The sequence below is a fragment of the Cebidichthys violaceus genome, unplaced genomic scaffold (genome assembly GCF_023349555.1).
Source record: "Cebidichthys violaceus isolate CVI_PGR_0920_01 unplaced genomic scaffold, fCebVio1.0.p SCAF_12, whole genome shotgun sequence".
NCBI classification, from domain to species: domain Eukaryota; kingdom Metazoa; phylum Chordata; class Actinopteri; order Perciformes; family Stichaeidae; genus Cebidichthys; species Cebidichthys violaceus.
Window position 1 is genome coordinate 4279821 of NW_027176285.1, and position 18282 is coordinate 4298102.

Below are 18282 nucleotides of genomic sequence, written 5' to 3' on the forward strand. Positions count from 1 at the left end.
TTGCACAAGGTCATCATGAATGAGGGTTTAAAAAACCCTGCCATTGAGGATTCAGTTTGCCCACAACTGGGAATTCAGATTACCCATTTGGCGCAAATCTAAAGTGTTGGTTTAGTTTTTGCTCATATTATTGACATTTTTATATTCCACTTATCACTTACAGAATCTACCGTTGAGATATTTTTTATCTTTACATGATCCGTGTGGACAAACTGTTTTTCTGAATATCATTCTTTTCATTTTTTTCCATTAGCCTTGCATGTGCTGAAAGATTTGGTAAAAAAACAAACACGACAAATGTAAAAGGAAATCCTATTACTGGCCGTGCAGATACAGTATTCAGCTATGTGACACAATACAAGACGCAACTAACTGCAGCAATAGATGCTCAAAGCGCTTTGCCTGCAGACGGTGCCTACAGCATGCAACGCACAAAATAGCAACTCTAAGAAATAAGATCTGGGATGTTGTAAGCACCTCTACGCGAACACAAAATGTAGTTTGGATTATAAAGATCACAATCGGCACCAAGCTTTGCTTTGACATTACTTCACACTGATGGAAAAGACAGATATACCTCATTATCGCTGCTGAGAAAACACCACTTTCCACTGGAGGGCCGCTTCTGAGGGCGAGACAAAGAGGGGTTTGTGTACAGAGCCGCCCCCTGCTGCCAAAGACAAATGACGTGGAAGCTCTACCTGTCTCCACACTTCCTGACTCGTGCAAAAAAAAAAGCTGCTTTTTTTATTTTCAAGATAGGACTGGTCCTAGATCAGCTTGAGGTAATGTGATTAATGCACCCGGAGGCCTCACGCAGGACACCACGGAGTGACTTCGCTTTAATTAAAAGGCTTCAGCTGAAGCCGGGCTCTGGCTCCTGGCTATGTTGTGGAGAGAAAAGTGAAGGGTTGAGGGGCATGAATTAACATGTACTCTTCATATATCATAAACGCAGGCCTGCGTATGGGAACATCACATGTATATACACGCACAAGCACAAATGCATACGGTAAAAAACAAAAAAAACAGTTGTGCTTTCTGTGGAGGGGGGAGGGGGGCCTTCTATCTCCTCAACTTTCCGAAAAAGTAAGAAAAGCCTCTTTGTTTTCAGCTCGACAACTTAATTATAATATTAAACCAGCATTTATACAGTAGCACACACACACACACACACACACGCACACAAACATAGAAATATAATGGCAGCCTGTAAAATCTATACTTTCACCGATGAGATCTGTTTGACAGACAGCTGAGTTGGCCGGGGAGAATATTGCCCGTGAGTGGAAATACTCCTCTGCGTCATAACATTTACCTCAAGTCATCATTATGGAGACGAAAGGCACAATGGCTGGCAGTGTGTTTCGCTCTGCGCGCTGGGCCCCGCACCGTTATTAAACATCATTAGAAAGGCAAATGTGACGGATGATGAGGAAGACAGCGCAGCAAAGCCCACCCCGAAAAGGGAGTCTTTTAAAATCCCATCTCGATTTTTTTTTTTTTTTTTTGCCCACTCCACTCCGAATCCAATTCCAGCAGCGGTATTAAGCTGTCAGTTGCGAGTGTGGCGCCACAGACTCGCTCCAAAATGTGGCGTAAGCGGAGGGAGACAGACTGTGGGTGAGTGTGTTATGGTGCCGTTCACATCATGCCTATAGCTGGGAATGGAAACATGAACATTTTACAATAAGCCACTTGCAATTTTTCTTTTACAGCACTCCTCAATTGATACTTTTCCCACATGTCCCTGGGATTTATATTACTGTAGCAAGTCTTCGAAAACTCCTCTGTTCTTTGCTCAGAGCTCCTCTCTGCCTCTTACACATAGACACAAAAAAAAGTCACACTCTTTCAGCAACTTGAAACTTCCTGCCACCAGCTCTCCGTTATTCCTCTGCAGTGTTGATATTGAAAGGAAAAGCAGTGAGTGATGGATTAAGAGAAGCCTATCGCCAGGCCATCGCCGATGCAGGAGACAGAAAATAGAGACCATTTGGGAGGCATATATTCACATACCAGCGTCATGAGAGGTTTGTCAGGGGACAGGGATTCAAAGCCAAAGTAGGGCCGTCCTGTTCCGATTTAGGTGTATCTCATTTACATATGTCTTATCCGGTTTCTGTGACATTATACACACAAAATACAAGAATAAACGCAAAACAGTAGTGCTCCGAATACCAAGGACAGAGTGGCAGAAATTAAATTGGTTCAAACTAAACGATAAAAAAAAGTAGTTTTTCTGTCACCACCGGTAAAATCATTGTTCGTGACTGTTTTCTGTCACCTCTGTGGTAGAAGAAAGGCGGGCAGGGAAAGGGCGTGGTCATGGTCAAAAGACACGTGCTATAACCGCGTTGTGCTACTTGGGCCTTCGTTTGAGACGGACAGGAGTCGCAACTTGCTCGGCCACGAGACGTTCTCTTTTCACCAAACTGTGGACAGTGTTTTGTCCTTTTAGACATTTGATGAAGCGATTGCATTTTTCTATTTAGGACAGTCTCAAAACATACACTTCTTATGCTCACGTCTGATATACTGACTTTGCATTCCAGTGAAACAATTCTTCGTGAATTAGATATTAATAAGCATAAATATATATATATATATAACACAAGTATAATAAATTATTACAAACTCTAAATTTGATTAAGGGTTGATTACCATACACTGATACAGAATGTTTCACCATGCAGGGTAATAAACCAACAGAACTTTGTTGACAATGATTCAGGACCCACATGTGGCCACACTTATTTGAGTGAGACATTTTGTTTTTAAATTGGTAAAGGGAGACATCTAGTGGCCATGAGTATTAAGCACATGGTCTGGATCACCATATAAAGTTAACCTAAATAAAATGCCAATACCTTCACACAAACAGCTGCCCTATAGAGCTGCACTTCTGGAGCAGTCTCACTGGGCAGTTTTATATATATATATATATATATATATATATGATTTATGATTTATGATGTGTGTGTTCTCAACTCATTCACAGCATGCGGTGCCTAATGCTCCAGGCACAGGCTGTACATTACATCCTTTGTTAAAGAGAGGGACTGAAGGTCTGACATCTGATGATACACTTCCACCCTCTTGTGGGCACAGCATGCACTCCTTTTATTTATTTATTTTTTACAAGTAAGCACTGCAGAGTTTGCATTGCCTGGAAGATTAAATGCAACCTTAGGGTGTGAAAAGTGAAGCCAATGTGGAAGTGCCTTCCACACCTCCACATTGAAATTCACTCAGAGAGAATTAGGACATTCTGATGTAGCATTTCAAAATGAAAGCCCTTCAAAATCGTATGCATGAGCTAACTTCAAATCACATTCAGGAGACAATTTGTCTATTTTCAGATGGGATTTTAGAGGAAATGGTGCATAGTTACAAAATTATTTCACGTCAGTTTAATAGCAGACCACCTCAAGGTGTCACTCAGAGAGAACCAGGACATTCTGATGTAGCATTTCAAAATTAAAGCCCTTCAAAATCGCATGCATGAGCTAACTTCAAATCACATTCAAGCGAAATTAAAGCCCTTCATACTCAGTATGGACGCATCAGGTGCTGCCTGTCCTTATTTTACAGTCATCCTGTGCGAGATAGATCAATATATTGTGAACATAAATTAACATATTGTCAGCAGAAGATACAATATCTCAGCACATTCATGAAAATGTATGTGTGTTTAATGGAAGATGAGAGATCCAGATTCTGATGATACAACTAATGGGTATCTCTCCCCCTCACTCTCCACGTAGAGGCCTGTAAAGCAGCACCAGATACAGGACCATGTTTTGGACGCACCAGTGTTTCTACTACAACTCCTGGTCAATGAACTGTGAACTCATCAAGTACAGAGAGAATTTGGGCAACCAGAACAACTTTGAAGATGAGAGAGTGTCTACAGAGATGTCGCACCGAGGCTGAGGAATGCATCATGTTGAGAAGAGCAAACTTAAAGTGAACATGTTTTTTTTTTTTCACTTCCTGACCTTGTGTGTTTCCGTGTGATCACCTTTCCCCACCCTGATCAGCTTCACCTGTTCCCAATCAGCCTCCTCCTCCTCCCTGGATTATTTAGTATGTGGCCCAATCCCAATCTCCACCTTTACAGACTCACAGACTTTGAGGCGCACTCCCATAAAGTCTGTGAGGGTTTAGTTCTGTCCCACTGTCAAATCGTTGAGTGTTTGAGGGCTCTCTGGCAGACATTTTGAGCCCTTTATCAACCCTTTCCGTTTTGGACGCACCAGTGTTTCCACTACAACTCCTCCTCAATGAGCTGTGAAGTCTTCAAGTATATAGTTACAACACCTTCCAGAACATAACATAGCAAAATAAGATGAATTGCAGTACGTTTTTACATTTATATTACATTTTTCAGTTTTTAGATTTTTTTCATTTAATCAAGGGTCATATGTGATTGGTATGTTTACCCCAGCATTCCTTAATATTACCTTGCGGGTAGTATACGATTTTGATTTGTCAAATGTCAAACATTAGAATGCTGTCAGCCATAAAGACTAAGAGGCTGGATGCAAACCATGACAATAAGTAATGCTTTTGTATGCAGGAACGTTTTGATGGATCCCACTGGCCTACAGGAGGAGGAGGATGAGGGAGAGGCGTGAGATCGGGACCCTCTGACCCTTGATGCTGACTCTTCTGATGATGAATACAGTCTAAGCTCTAATATTATTATTCTGTTATTTTATTTATAAATTGTGTTGTTTAATAATTATAGATGTTTGTTTATTTACATTAGATTTTTTGATAGCTTTCTTTTGTTAGTTATTTGTATTTGTTATTTATGTTGTTTAGTATACTTAGTTTTTTGGTTTGATCGTATGTTTATGAATTGGGTAGCCCTGTGGGCACCTGCGGTTATATATATATATATATATATATATATATATACACACACACACATATGAGTAGACAGGTTCATATCATCTGTTACAAAAAGGCCCTGCATCAAATATGTGAATATATTTTCCTGTATGAAACATTTTAGCCGATACAAATACTGTGACACCTGCAGTGGATTGAGTATCTAAGAAGCTTCATGTTAACCCAACATCACTGAGGGTGAATGATCTCACAGAACACTGGATCATGTTACATTTAGTCCACTTTATTGAACTCGACACCAAATCAAACTGTGTATGAAGGTAGTGCACACAGCGACGGCTTCACAGGTGAGTTCGGGACGCTCCTCATCCTCTGGACTCGGTCTGTCGTCTTCCCCTGAGTGATGACGCACTGGTTTGAGGGTCTGGAAGCAGGTTTGGTACAGAAATGACCGTCAGTTGTCTCAGTAAAAGAAACAGAAAGAGTCCTGCCCTGAAAACAATGAATATTTATGATTAAATACTGGAGCTAATACCATGTTGATAGTAATAAATTCCATCTGAAGTACAGGATGTAATGTTAACTTTAGCTCATCACAACTTGATGACAGTATTTGTAGTTTAAATAAGAGTCTTACTCCTCTTGACTGCAGGGGCAGGTACGGTGTCGGCGGGGCTTGCAGTTTAGGGATCCAACTCTTCTGATGGGGTCTGGAAGAAGGTTTGGTGCTCAAAGGTGGACCGTCGTGGTGCTGCAGCTTCCTGATGATGATTGGTTTGTTGACATCCACTCTCAGGTTCCCCAGGAGACAAGGGAACGCTGTCCTGACATCAAAAACAAGCGGCAGATCATTTACATAATATTGTCAACATACAGTATGAAATGTTAAATGCATTTTAATGAAGGGCTCTTCATGACTGATACACCACACGCTCTCCATCTTGTCCTGTCTCCATTCGTCCTTCTGGAAACTCTGGATGTCCTGCGGAAACGTTGAGTCTCGGTCTTCCACGTTGTCTTCTCTCTCCAGTGGGCCTTCTGCAACGGAGAGAAACATATTACAAATAATTAATAAAAATAAGACATTCAACACTCTTTTGATGATGTCATCTATAATTTCCATACATGTGTCTCAAGTAAGAAAGTGCCATTAAATGATTAAACAATTTTTTATCTGAGTCAGAATGTTGTACTCACCCGCTGAAGATCTAGATAATGGCATGTTTGAGTGGGTCTGACCTCAGTGGAAGAAACCTTGAGTACCAGATGTGATGATGAATGGGGAGGAGGGTCACATCGATTCGTACTGAAATGACAGCTGACTGCACAGAAGAGAACAGCTCTTTAAAGTTTGACGGGACATATATGATTGGCTTAGGGAGACCGTGGCGGAAATATCGCCCACTGTCAGCTGATAGAGTGGGAGCCAGAGAGATTTGTGAGTGGATGAGAGCATAAAAAGACTGTCCTAATATAGCAAGTTAGAATAATATTACAATATTGCAGATATTTTAAATCATAAATGCAACATATGCACAAGTCACATAAAAAGTTGAAGCTGTTGCAAGTGACTCCACAAATGATCCTTTTAACATTGTTAAGCTGTCTATGTTTGCAAATTCATATTCAAATTCTAATATATTGCATCCCTATGGTAACTATTGCCACACCCATATTTCACCTGCACCTGAGTTTGGGAATTAGTTAGTTGATGGATTTAAGACCTTAAAACTGTTTTGAACTGAATTATTAAATACATTTGTTATTTCTTAATAGTTATTAAGACAAATGATAATAATAACACTTTCTATTAATTATTTTTTGTTTGTGTGGCACGTTTCACTGCTCTGATAGGAAGAAAAGATTACCCGATTTGCATTTTTTAAAAACAATTTTCCACTCCAAGAATATTTGAATAATCACAAGAAGGTGTTTTACGTATTAATACCACTAGATTTCACCATGACTAATAAAACATGAATCATACACGTAGTATTATGAAATATAGGTATTGCTGAGTGATAATTAAACGTGAAAATAACCACATGAAAATAATCATAATTACGTCAATGATAATACATTGATAATAACAAGCCCATACCGACTCAAATTCCTTGAACATTTTGATTATTTTTGCAGTAAAGATCTTAATTAAATAACGATGATTCATGTGAAATGAATAGAATAAGACTGTATTCACTCGGATAATATTCACATGCAGTGGTGATGTTTCTACACAATTCCACTTCTAAAAGAGATATTTTCACTAAACTCCAGGGTCGCGAGGCGATTCATTAATGATTAATGTATTGAACTTAAAAGCAGCCGATAATCAGCTCTGAATACATGTTTAAACAGTAAACTCAGTCCCCCTAGCTTAAATGCATTTTAGGAAAATTGCTACTGAGGAAGCTTTAGACGATTTTAGAGACGTTAAATAAGGAAAAACATGAATTTAGTTTGTCTTACCAGGCTGCTGCTCTTCTTTGACAAGTGCATTTCTTCAGTAGTTTTCGTTACTCCTTCTTCTTCTTTGTTGGTTTGATTCTCGTATTTTTTCCGGATGCTTTCAGGCGTCAGATCTCCCAACAGTTCAGCTTTCCAGCGATCAGGTTTTTTTTGCAGGTCAACTCTTGTGAAGTCCAAATGCAAAGTGAGAAAGTGCACAGATCTGCTGACTTTAAGTAAGCTGTCAACCTCGTCAGTGACGCGCGAACGAATGCGCGAACGAACGCTCGAACGTCACTGATGCCTGTCAGATGAATGTCTGTAGCCTGTATATATATTTATATAATAAATGATACAAGTTGTCCGTCCTTTGTTTCTATGGGTGTTTTTTCATGTAGCTAATCATTTTCCATACAGAGAAGAAGCTATTGTATCTTCTGCTGACAATATGTTAACTTATGTTCACAATATCTGTCTCGTGCAGGAAGAGTGTGAAATCAAAATAAGAAATCATCTTTCAGGACGTGCAGCACCTGATGCGTCCATACTGAGCATGAAGGCATCATGTTGAGAAGAGCCAACTCAAAATGAACCATGTTAATAGCAGACCACCTCAAGATGTCACTCAGAGAGAATCAGGAAATTCTGATGTAGCATTTCAAAATTAAAGCCCTTCAAAATCACATGCATGAGCTAACTTCAAATCACATTCATGAGACAATTTGTCTAATTTCAGATGGGATTTTAGAGGAAATGGTGCATAGTTACAAAATCATTTCACCTCAGGTTAAACTTCCATTCTTTCTAATTGTCATCAAGGGACGACTTCGCTGGTTGCAAAAAGAAGTCTGGTTGTATAGACGTCTATGAGAAAATGACCCTTCTTCTCACTTGATTTATGACTTCAGTAACTATTGTAAACACGAGTTAATGATCTAAATCGCTAGTTTTAAGTCTTCTTCAATAAAACTTGATGTTCATCTACACTGAAAAAAATTATACTTTGGACTAACCTAAAAAAAATACTCTAATTTGTTACAGGTAAATTTATTAGTTTGGACTAACCTAATAACTTAATACTTTGGACTAACCTAAAAAAATTACTCTCATTTGTTACATGTAAATGTATTAGTTTTTCTCAAATTATATTTATGATTTGGTTGAAACCTAAAATTTTATTAAATACAAATCAATATATTACTTTGGAAAAAGTAAAAAAAAATACATTCACACAAAGAAAAAGTATTATTTGTTATAAAGACCATAGACCATTTTTTTTACTTTGATACAACTTAATTTTTTATTTTGGGAAACCTTATTTTTTATTACATAAAAGCAATTTTTTTACTTTAGACTAAAGTAATTAAAATACTCTTAATTTGTTACACGTAAATGTATTACTTTTTCTCAAATCATATTTTTGATTTGGTTGAAACCTGAAATTTTGTTTCAATACAAATCAAAATATTACTTTTGAAAAAGACAAAAAATTACATTCACACAAAGTAAAATAATTAATTATAAAGACCAAAAACCATTATTTTCACATTGATACAACTTTATTTTTCAATTTGGAAAAACCTTATATTTCCTATTACGTACAAGCAAAGTTTATACTTCAGACTAAACTAATCAAAACACTCTAATTTGTTACAGGTAATTTTATTAATTTTCCTCAAGTTATATTTCTGTTTTAGTACAAACTATAATTTTAATTACACAATAATCACATATTTAATTTAGTCCGAAGTAAAAAGGTTACTTAATGTAGATGAATATATATTTTCTTGTTGCTTTTTTTTAACTTAAACTTTTACCATAAACAATAGCTAAATTTGCTAGAATATAAAACATTTTGTTAGTCAGTGTCTAATTTAGTTTACTTACTATAAAATAGTAATTCACTTCAAAAGATTCACATAAATCTTAACATGAACAACATGGTTACATCTCTCCATAAAAACATGAGACAATGTAAAAGCCATTACTGTTTCTAACATTGTAAACCTGGTTTGGACATCTCTCCTTTAAAATGTGAGACAATGTAATACCCATGAAGAATATTTGAATTTCAATACAAGTTACATAACAACAAAACGCATGCTGTATCCAAATGTCTTTTCATTGGTTCAATATTTAGAGTTTGACACTCAGACTGAACACTCTGCGTGTCATCTTCTGTGGTTCGATTTCCATGATTAGTTTTTGCAGCGCATCAAAAGTGTGTTTGAGCTGACTTGGATAGCTCAAGTTTAGAGCATAAATGAGCCCAAATAACATAGCACATGCATGCGCTACTGATGGCAAATCATTAAGGACTTCCACACCATCGATAACAATTCCAATGTCGTGTGGTGGCTGGAGGCAATCCTCCTCCCTGATGACAAAAACTGCCATTTCGCACCTCTCAAGCTCTGTTCCAGCTTCATCCTTCTGAACAACCTGATAAAAGACAAGACACTTATTAAAAAAGTTATTCTGATGAAACCAGTTTCTGATGTACCAATTTAAAAAACTACACCGTTCTCTAAATCAAATCTCAAACAAATCAATTGGAGCTCTAGTAATGCAAAAATGTAACAACTTGCAAAGTTCAGCAGACAATGGCAGCCAAATATTTTTATCATAGCAAAAATTTGACATTATCACAAGTACAGCATTCACAGAAGTTATAAATAAAATATATCCACCAAAAAGTTATAACATCTGCTGTGACAAAAAAAATATCAAATAGGACAATACAGTAGTATTAATACTTAAATTAAGATTTCCTACAATGTTAAAAGATTGAAACTGCTTAGTGTTTTCTGTTTTTCATTCATTTCACTGTGACACTTTACCTCAATGAAATATTTGGATATCATATACATTTTATGTCCGGGCTAAATATTTTGCACTTTAATTAAATTATTTTAATATGGCCCAGCGACACTATACAGGATTTTATAAATATAAACCAGTACAGATACCTTAGTAAAAAACTAAGTTAAGAACCACTGGGGGACAGAGAACTCCACAATAATCATATGCATAGGCATACTAACATGCATGTACAATAAGCCTGAGTATTTGTATAGGACTAAAGAACATGTATGACCTTGAAAGTTTAAATATTTAATGTTTTATCTTGTCTAAAGCTTATGTGATTAATGCAAAACTACTTACCAGATACTACTTGAGAAGGTTGTCCCCATCTTCCCCAAGGTACACAACCAGGCACTTAAGCAGACACTCTTTTTAGATTCACCTCAGGGCTCTAGGTGAGAGCACAAACACACAAAATTATTATAAAATGCAAAATGATGCTGTCCAATTTTGCCAATTGACTGAAGATGCAAACACTACACAATGAACAAATGGGCCCTTGGAGTTACAGTAATAGTGATCTAGGGCTGTCGCGGTTAAGGAATTTTTCCTGAAATTTTGATCCTGTTTTAAGTGCTATGTAAATAAGCTATTTTGTAAGGCTAGAATTAGGTATATTGTTGCCTTTTTAAATGCCAAAAATTAGTTTTAATACTAAGTAAATACGTAATTATTATTAAATGCAAAACACAGAAGGGAAATGAGATGCAGACTTTCATTTTTTCAACTCTTGCTAATGACAAAGTAAAATGTGCCGCACTCACTTGAAATTCGGTTGGATGGTCAATAGCAATATTGCACTTTTTGCAAGGCCCCAATGTACACACGCTTTGAGCAAACCATTTTAAAGACCTTTAAAACTCAAAAGATTAACGTAGTACATCTGTCAACAGGTAATCTCTGACTCCAAAGTCGTAAGCAAAGCAAGTACATACGTGATCAAGAACTTTCAGTATATTCCGGATTTTCTCTCCGATAACTCCTCCCTTCTTTTTGATGATCTCCATCAGCCTGTCGTAGTGCTTGTCCAAGGAAGCGAGGAACCGCGGTTGAAGTGGCACAGTCGTAATTCTTGTAAATTCAGCATTGATCTTTGAAAAACATAATAGCACATGTAAATGTTATAAAACAATACATGTTGCATTGCAGATGTGCTTTGTAGTAGGTTTCTTATGATAGGAGAAAATATAATTTACTTTACAAGCCACCACTGACTTATTGCCATTGACTTTAAAAAGTCACATACCTCATCCACTGAGAACAATGCAGGCCATCTCTCTTTCAACTCTTCCACTCCCAATTCCTTTTCCACAATTTCCCGTCTTCGCAATGAAAAAGTCTTGTCCATTTTGGACTTTATCACTGAACGATTGTTTCGCTTCTTCACCTCACTTAAAAGTGACAGTCTCTCATTTTCCAATTTGTCTGAGGTCTCTCCAGTAGGAATGTCAGGAATGTGGTTGGCCTCTCCTCTCTTAGGTTTCTTTACTTTTTTTGCTGGCAATGCATCTTCTGGAGCTTTGGACTTGAATGAATTTACAAGCAGTTCAGAACACCCGATGCCCTTCAGCTGAGTACGGTAGTTGCCCATTTTTGTCTTCAGGCGCTGCTTCCACCCATAGCAACCGTTGTACGAACCAGACTCAGAGAGGCATGGGTGCTTCTTGAGTAGTGCTTCAGCCACGTCACTGAAGTCAGCATCTGTTGGGTAGGCTTTGTACTTAAATATCTCTTCAGCTACCTTATCCAGGATATCTGACTTTAATTTTGAACTCATTGACAATCTTGTCATGTTTGACCTATGCACTGCATTTCCCTTTTCTAACTGCAGTTCAGTGTCATAGGAGAACGTTGGTATCGGAAACACTCTTGGCCACATCTGAGTTCTTGTAGAGACAGTGCTGGAGGGTGAGGACAGGATCTCTGTGTCATCTGATTGAGCACACACTGACTCATTAGAGGCAGTGATATTAAATCCTTCGCTGCAATCATCAGTTATTGGGATGACCTTGACAGTTGTCAAATCCTCAAGTTCCGCAGTAGATGTCAAGTTCACTAGTGCATCTCCAAAGTCTCTGTCTTGGTACTGCAGTCTAAAATGACCATTTAACTCACACACTTTCCTGACTTCATCCAATAGCTGCTCTATTGTCTCTGGAATTCCATCAGGCAGAATTAGCTTCCTGGTGTCATCAGGATTCAGAATAACTCGCAACTTGGCTGGCCTTTTCTCTGCCATGTCAGCCCATCCAAAAAGATCTATTAAAAACATGAATAAAAACAGTAATATTAGTGTCATAACATTGGCCATAACATCCAATTCATATTCACAAATGTATTGATATACAACCTTATGCATGAATGTATCTCTTCAGAGAGATGAAGCGCTGTCCACCAACTATGTAGTGAGCCAAAGGACAGGGATCTGTCAGTTCATGCACCCCAACAAGCCGTAGTTCTTTAGGAGTAGATATGACCAAGTCATAAGCTCGATAATGTTCCAGGTACCAGGCATCCACTTTTTTGACAATGAAAATTAGTTTCTCTTGTAGAACGATCATATGAACTATTTCCAAAAACTCTGGTAGTCCAGCCAGCGACCCATGGGCTACCACCATTCCAATCCTATAGTTAAAGCCGCTGTAGGATACATTTTTTGCCAGATTCACATTGTCCATATGTGGGTGTTTCTGTTTAACTGCAAGTGCAATATCTTCAATAATAACATCAAGGGGAAGTGTTGAAACATCAGTAACCTCCAACGATGGCTTAGAAAATCTACACATGTACAGATTATATGCAGTCTGAAATTGGTGCCTTTGCGCTAACGAGTACAGTACATTTTTGTAACAGTTTGTATGACGAATTACTCTTTTGAAGAAGCTATGTTTTGATTCAAATCTCATAGTCCATAGTGCAACAAGGGGGCCAAACTGACGTATCAACTGTGGATAATGCTCCAAGTAATGATGCTTGGGCCGAATTTTTTCATGGGGGAAAACTTCTTTGAATACTGTCCTGTGTTCAGATATCTTGTCAAGATAAGAAATAGAGTTCTCAGTGTGGAAAGGTGCAACAACAAGTTCCACAATGTCCTTCAATTCACAAAGGACCTGCCGCGCTGGTTTGTTTGAAGGAACTCTGGTTCCGATCAAGAGAGGAAGAAATCTCAGTAGGCTCCAATTCTCGTGTGCATTGCCTTCAATTGTTCTTTTTGTGGCATAGGTGATTGGCACACGATGAGGACAATTTGTCTTATCAGTCCACTTAAATGGAAATGTTGTTATGGCTTCATTTAAATCGGCTAATGTAAAATATTTTTTTAGAAATTAACACGGTAAGACAAAGAGCAAGCTCAACAGAGATAATGCCTTCAAAGAGATCATGAGCTATATCTGGGGGAAAACTCTGCGTCACACTAAAATATGACAGATGTTCTGACAGCACACACTTCCTTTTTACACCGAAATGATTATCCAATGATTTTTCTTCAATAGCTTTCAGATGAGAAACATGAATGTCCTCGGTTCTTACACAAAATGCTCCTGAATTGACTTCTTTTGTTTGAATATCTACATTTTCGGCTGTACAAAATCTGCAAACATATTTACCTGAAAAATTTTCCAAGAAACCTGCGATACTGTGGGCCCCAAGATTGTCTGCTACGACACAATGAACAAAGCCTTTCACGGTTTTCCCCAACTTGGCAATAAACAGTCCTTGTTGTTCTAATATAGTAAGATCATCTACTAAGGGCTTCAGTACACTGTCATAACCATAGCACTTAACATCTTCACTATGAATAAGTGCAGCTAAATATATATTAGACAGTGATGAGTGAAAACTACTAGGTAAGTTCCCCAATGCCCAATATACCCCAAAGATTTTATGTTTTTTTCTGGAGGTGCCCAGTGGATTACAGATTTCAAAATCATCTACATACAAAATAAGTGAAATAGCACACTCCTTTGACAATTGCAAATTGTATTTGTAATTAATACTATCATAAAATGATTTATACTGAATTTCATCAGATTGAACTTGATGGGGATATTTCAAATTGATTGCTTTATCCAGAAAAGTTTGACAACTTAGGATCTGCTGTAAAGACTTAAGTATGGAAACGTACTGAAAGGATTTCCTGTTTTGTGAATCAAGCACAAATTCTATAGGTTCTACAATATTAAAATGTTTTTTGTAGTAACTCTTTCGCTTCCAAGCAGTGGAAAGTGGGCCATGACCACTAAAACAAGCCGCAACAGGATTTGACTTACAAAGGGTTGATGCTAGTTCTTGTAGAACCGTTTCATCGACTTGACAGTTACCATTTTGTAAGTGCTGCGCAATTGTTTGATGGACAAGAGGGACAGAAGCAGTCCTTATTAAATAGTCAAACTCTTGCAAAAGTTCATCAACAGCCACTCTAGAAACAAGATAAATATGTTCTAGCTTCAGTAAGAGAGAGGCAACTTTGAGCTCAACATTATATGGCAAGTCATTTAAATCGTGAACATCAAAACTAGAGTCACCCAAATACTCTGTACTTAAATCATCTGAAGGCTCAGTACCAACACTATCAATCTGGATACTGTCAGAATAATTACCTTCAACAGAAAGACTTAAACTTGATTCCTGTTTTTCAAGTATTCCTGGCTTTAAGTCATTTACTGAACAATCCTTATGATTTCTGCTTCTGTGAGTTCAAAATGAACCATAAATATTTGTTTTGTATGAACACCGCTGAAAAACACAAACAACTGTTTCACTGTTTTTTAGATGCTGTGCTATATGTTGAAAATAGTCTTTTAAATTCGAAAGTTCATTGCAATTGCATAAGAGACATTTAAATGTGGTCAGTTCACTTTGTGAGGATCGCTGATGACATCTTGACAAGTGGCTCAAAAGTGCATTCCAGGTCTTGCAAGTACATGGACAGTTCAAATGGATGCACGGATAAGAATGGCGGCGCCCATAATGTCTGTGTTCAAGCTTATAATGTTTAAGAAGCTCAGATCTTCGTGAAACAGAAGTACCACAGTCTTTGCATTTCCACATTCATCGGAAGACTAGGAAAGACAAAAAAAGGACCCGTTTACACATTTGCCTTGTAATACCATTTTTAAAAATGCAGCATGGTACATTTGCACCTAATATGTAGAAAGTTCTGTTTGTTGTCAGTTACTTCTTCAGCAGGAAAGACATTTTTTTTAAATCGAGTAGATATTAATTTTATTTTAATAGTGGCATAGTAACTACAATTCAGTCATCCAATGATTGTCTTTTAACTTTAATATTTTAGATTATTTTTTTAAGGATATATAAAACTACATGACTAACATTGTATGTATTTGTGTATTGTTTGGTGAAATCTATTTACATTACATTGGATGGGTAACTTCTTGATATTTGTTTTGACTGCAGGTTATTTGTGTTTGCAAGTCTATAAATATGATAATAAATAAATATTGCAAAAATAGAAATGTAAAGTGAATCCGCCATTAAAATTGCATAATTTCATGTTAACTACAATACAAATTCAACTAAAATTATTGAAATAAATTCAAGGTATTCTCTGAAGTGCTGCAATTATATTTTGGGTTTGTCATTTAAACATACATTAAAATAATGTTTAGTTTTCATATTGGGACTTACCAAATTCGGCAATATGGCTACAATTTCTGACCTTTACGGGAAACACCAGCAAACCTGTAAACACAAAGGAAAAAGAGAGAAATAACTTTTTTGTGACAGTTGGCACTATCCATAATTGTCACTACAGACACATTTATTAATTACGCTTTAGACATACTGGAGGTGTTGTACTATACTGCAAAATACTGACAGCTGAAATAATGGAATATTAATTCTGTTCCTCATTATCTAGTACTTAATAGAGGTGTACTGCGACATTATCTGCAGCTGTTTAATCAAACAAAATTCTGTCTCTGTATTTGTATCTGAATAGAAGACCAGAAGTGGGCAAGGTTTATATCCGTAATTGCCTTAAATCAGGCAAATGTTGTATTTTGTTACCCAATATTCATTGGCAGTGGAATATGTGGCTTTTAAGTATCCAATTAATTTAACATAGGCATACAATCATTTATGGAACATATTTTCATATCCAGATAGTGTACTGTTCATCTTTCTCTCACTTTATTTTTTTACTAAGTTTCTTGATATATCTGACCACCCCATAAATAGAGACAGGGATACTGGCTTAAATACAAGGTAAAACATTGATATTTTAATAATTAGAATGCTTTTATTGAAATTGATGAAATCACACATGCAGCTAAAAACGACATGTTCTAAGCTTCATTTTGATGTGTAATTTGTGGTATTAGAAAGAAATGAAGTTGCCACACCAGGCTGCGAAAATACACAAGTTACCTACTTAACAGAAAAGCACATGGCTAATTATTATGCAGAATGACGGTGTCCGACCTGGGCTGACATGGCGGAAGAACGGGAGAACGAGAGAACATAGCGATCGCTGTTCTATAATGTGTAGAATATGAAAGGGCTAGCTGGTTGGTGAAATCAAAGTCATATGTTGTTCCTATGAGGCGGCAGTGTGGTTCATACAGTAAACAGACCGCTGAGGCTCTGTAACCATGTGGGCTGTGGATGCCAAGCAGCAGGCAAACAGCACGTCAACTCCGATTTTTTTTTTGTTTCAAACAGTTTTACTAAATCTTTTTTTCGTTTTTACTCCAAAGATATATGGCAGTAATGTGCATTTCGTCTCACCTTTTTCGCCACTCTGCCATATTAAGTCCGTATTATGTGTGTGTGTATGTGTGGTGCGGGAAGCCCGCCTTCACGGTCATAAAAATATGTCCCTAGTCCAGACCCAGAGCAGGACCGGCTTTCTCTCAGTTTATTCTACCGCTAAAGAAAAGCGAGCGACACCTAAATAACATTAGCAACAATATTAACTTTCAAAAGGAGGAAACAAAACCAGTTAGCATTCGCTAACGTTAGCTAACGTTAGCTAGCGTTCGCTAACATGTGCGAAATATAAAAGGCAGTCAACAGACTTACAGTTTACAGAGTGTAAAGTAGTTGTACATTCTCCCACTAACGATAAATATCCAAATATCCATTATTACCTTGTTTAAATGAGTTGCCTTGAAGAGCAGACGGTTTTCACTTCAGAAGTTCAGCGAAGCGAGGTAATGGCGGACATCAGAACCCACAGGGAGCGACCAGATGCGACGTCATATGGTCACGTGGTGGTCACGTGACATGTAAACCTCTGGTCTTAAGTGAAAATACAATTTGACTGAAAGTATTGCTTTTAATTTGGTCTATGGGGAGTGCTATTTGCTTTTAGGCAAAGTGAATAAAACATGTTTAAACCGGAAAACCATGATTTCCAATTAGACCAAATTAAAAATATACTTTACATGAATGATACAGTCGTTTCACTTTTTTCAGTGTAGTAAATTATGCTGCAAAAAAAACAAGACGGCCAAAAACCAAGATAGCAACGATCAAAAACAAAGACGTTAACGACCAAAAACAGAGATGGCGACGGCCAAAATGTAAAAGAGCAGTCGACAAACCAACAGGTGATGTCACAGTGACTACGTCGTACGTCCACTTCTTACATACAATCGATGGTTAAATGTTTAAAAACCTTACATGTTGTTTAACATACAACACCTTCAATGCCTTAGAGCCTTTAATCAAATCAGGAAAACACACACACACACACACACACACACACACACACACACACACACACACACACACACACAAATAAACAACACAATAATATCTGTAGCTATAGCAGAGTGGATCTACGAGTTGAAAACGTGTTCAATCTTACCTGAGACTACCAAAACGCAGATTAGAAAAATGTTTTAGCATGTAAACATATTATTATGATTAAATCATACCGTACAATAATAATCACTGTATGCGTGTAAGAGCTGGTGTGAAGAGTTTGACAGAGTGAGACAGTTGCAGTGTGTGGTTAAGTCACATTTTGATAAGAAACTTAATAGGAATAATTGGTTGTTCTTTCCGAAGATAATGAATTGAAATGATGTAAATGCAATATTTGGTGGTATTCTGGCGGATGCAGAAGAGAGGAGTGAG

General features: G+C 37.3%; 1 protein-coding gene across 1 annotated transcript; it reads right to left on the bottom strand.

The window, feature by feature from the left end:
* Positions 1-8913: 8913 nt before the first annotated feature.
* On the bottom strand, positions 8914-17323 carry LOC137868629 (uncharacterized). Its single transcript, XM_068705509.1, has 6 exons — positions 17289-17323; positions 15826-15879; positions 11420-12432; positions 11109-11264; positions 10474-10564; positions 8914-9750 (listed from the first exon to the last, which is right to left on the bottom strand). Exons 3-5 carry the CDS (start codon positions 12410-12412, stop codon positions 10529-10531), a joined length of 1185 nt encoding a protein of 394 aa, XP_068561610.1. The 5' UTR covers positions 12413-12432; positions 15826-15879; positions 17289-17323; the 3' UTR covers positions 8914-9750; positions 10474-10528.
* Between the last annotated feature and the right edge of the window lie 959 nt (positions 17324-18282).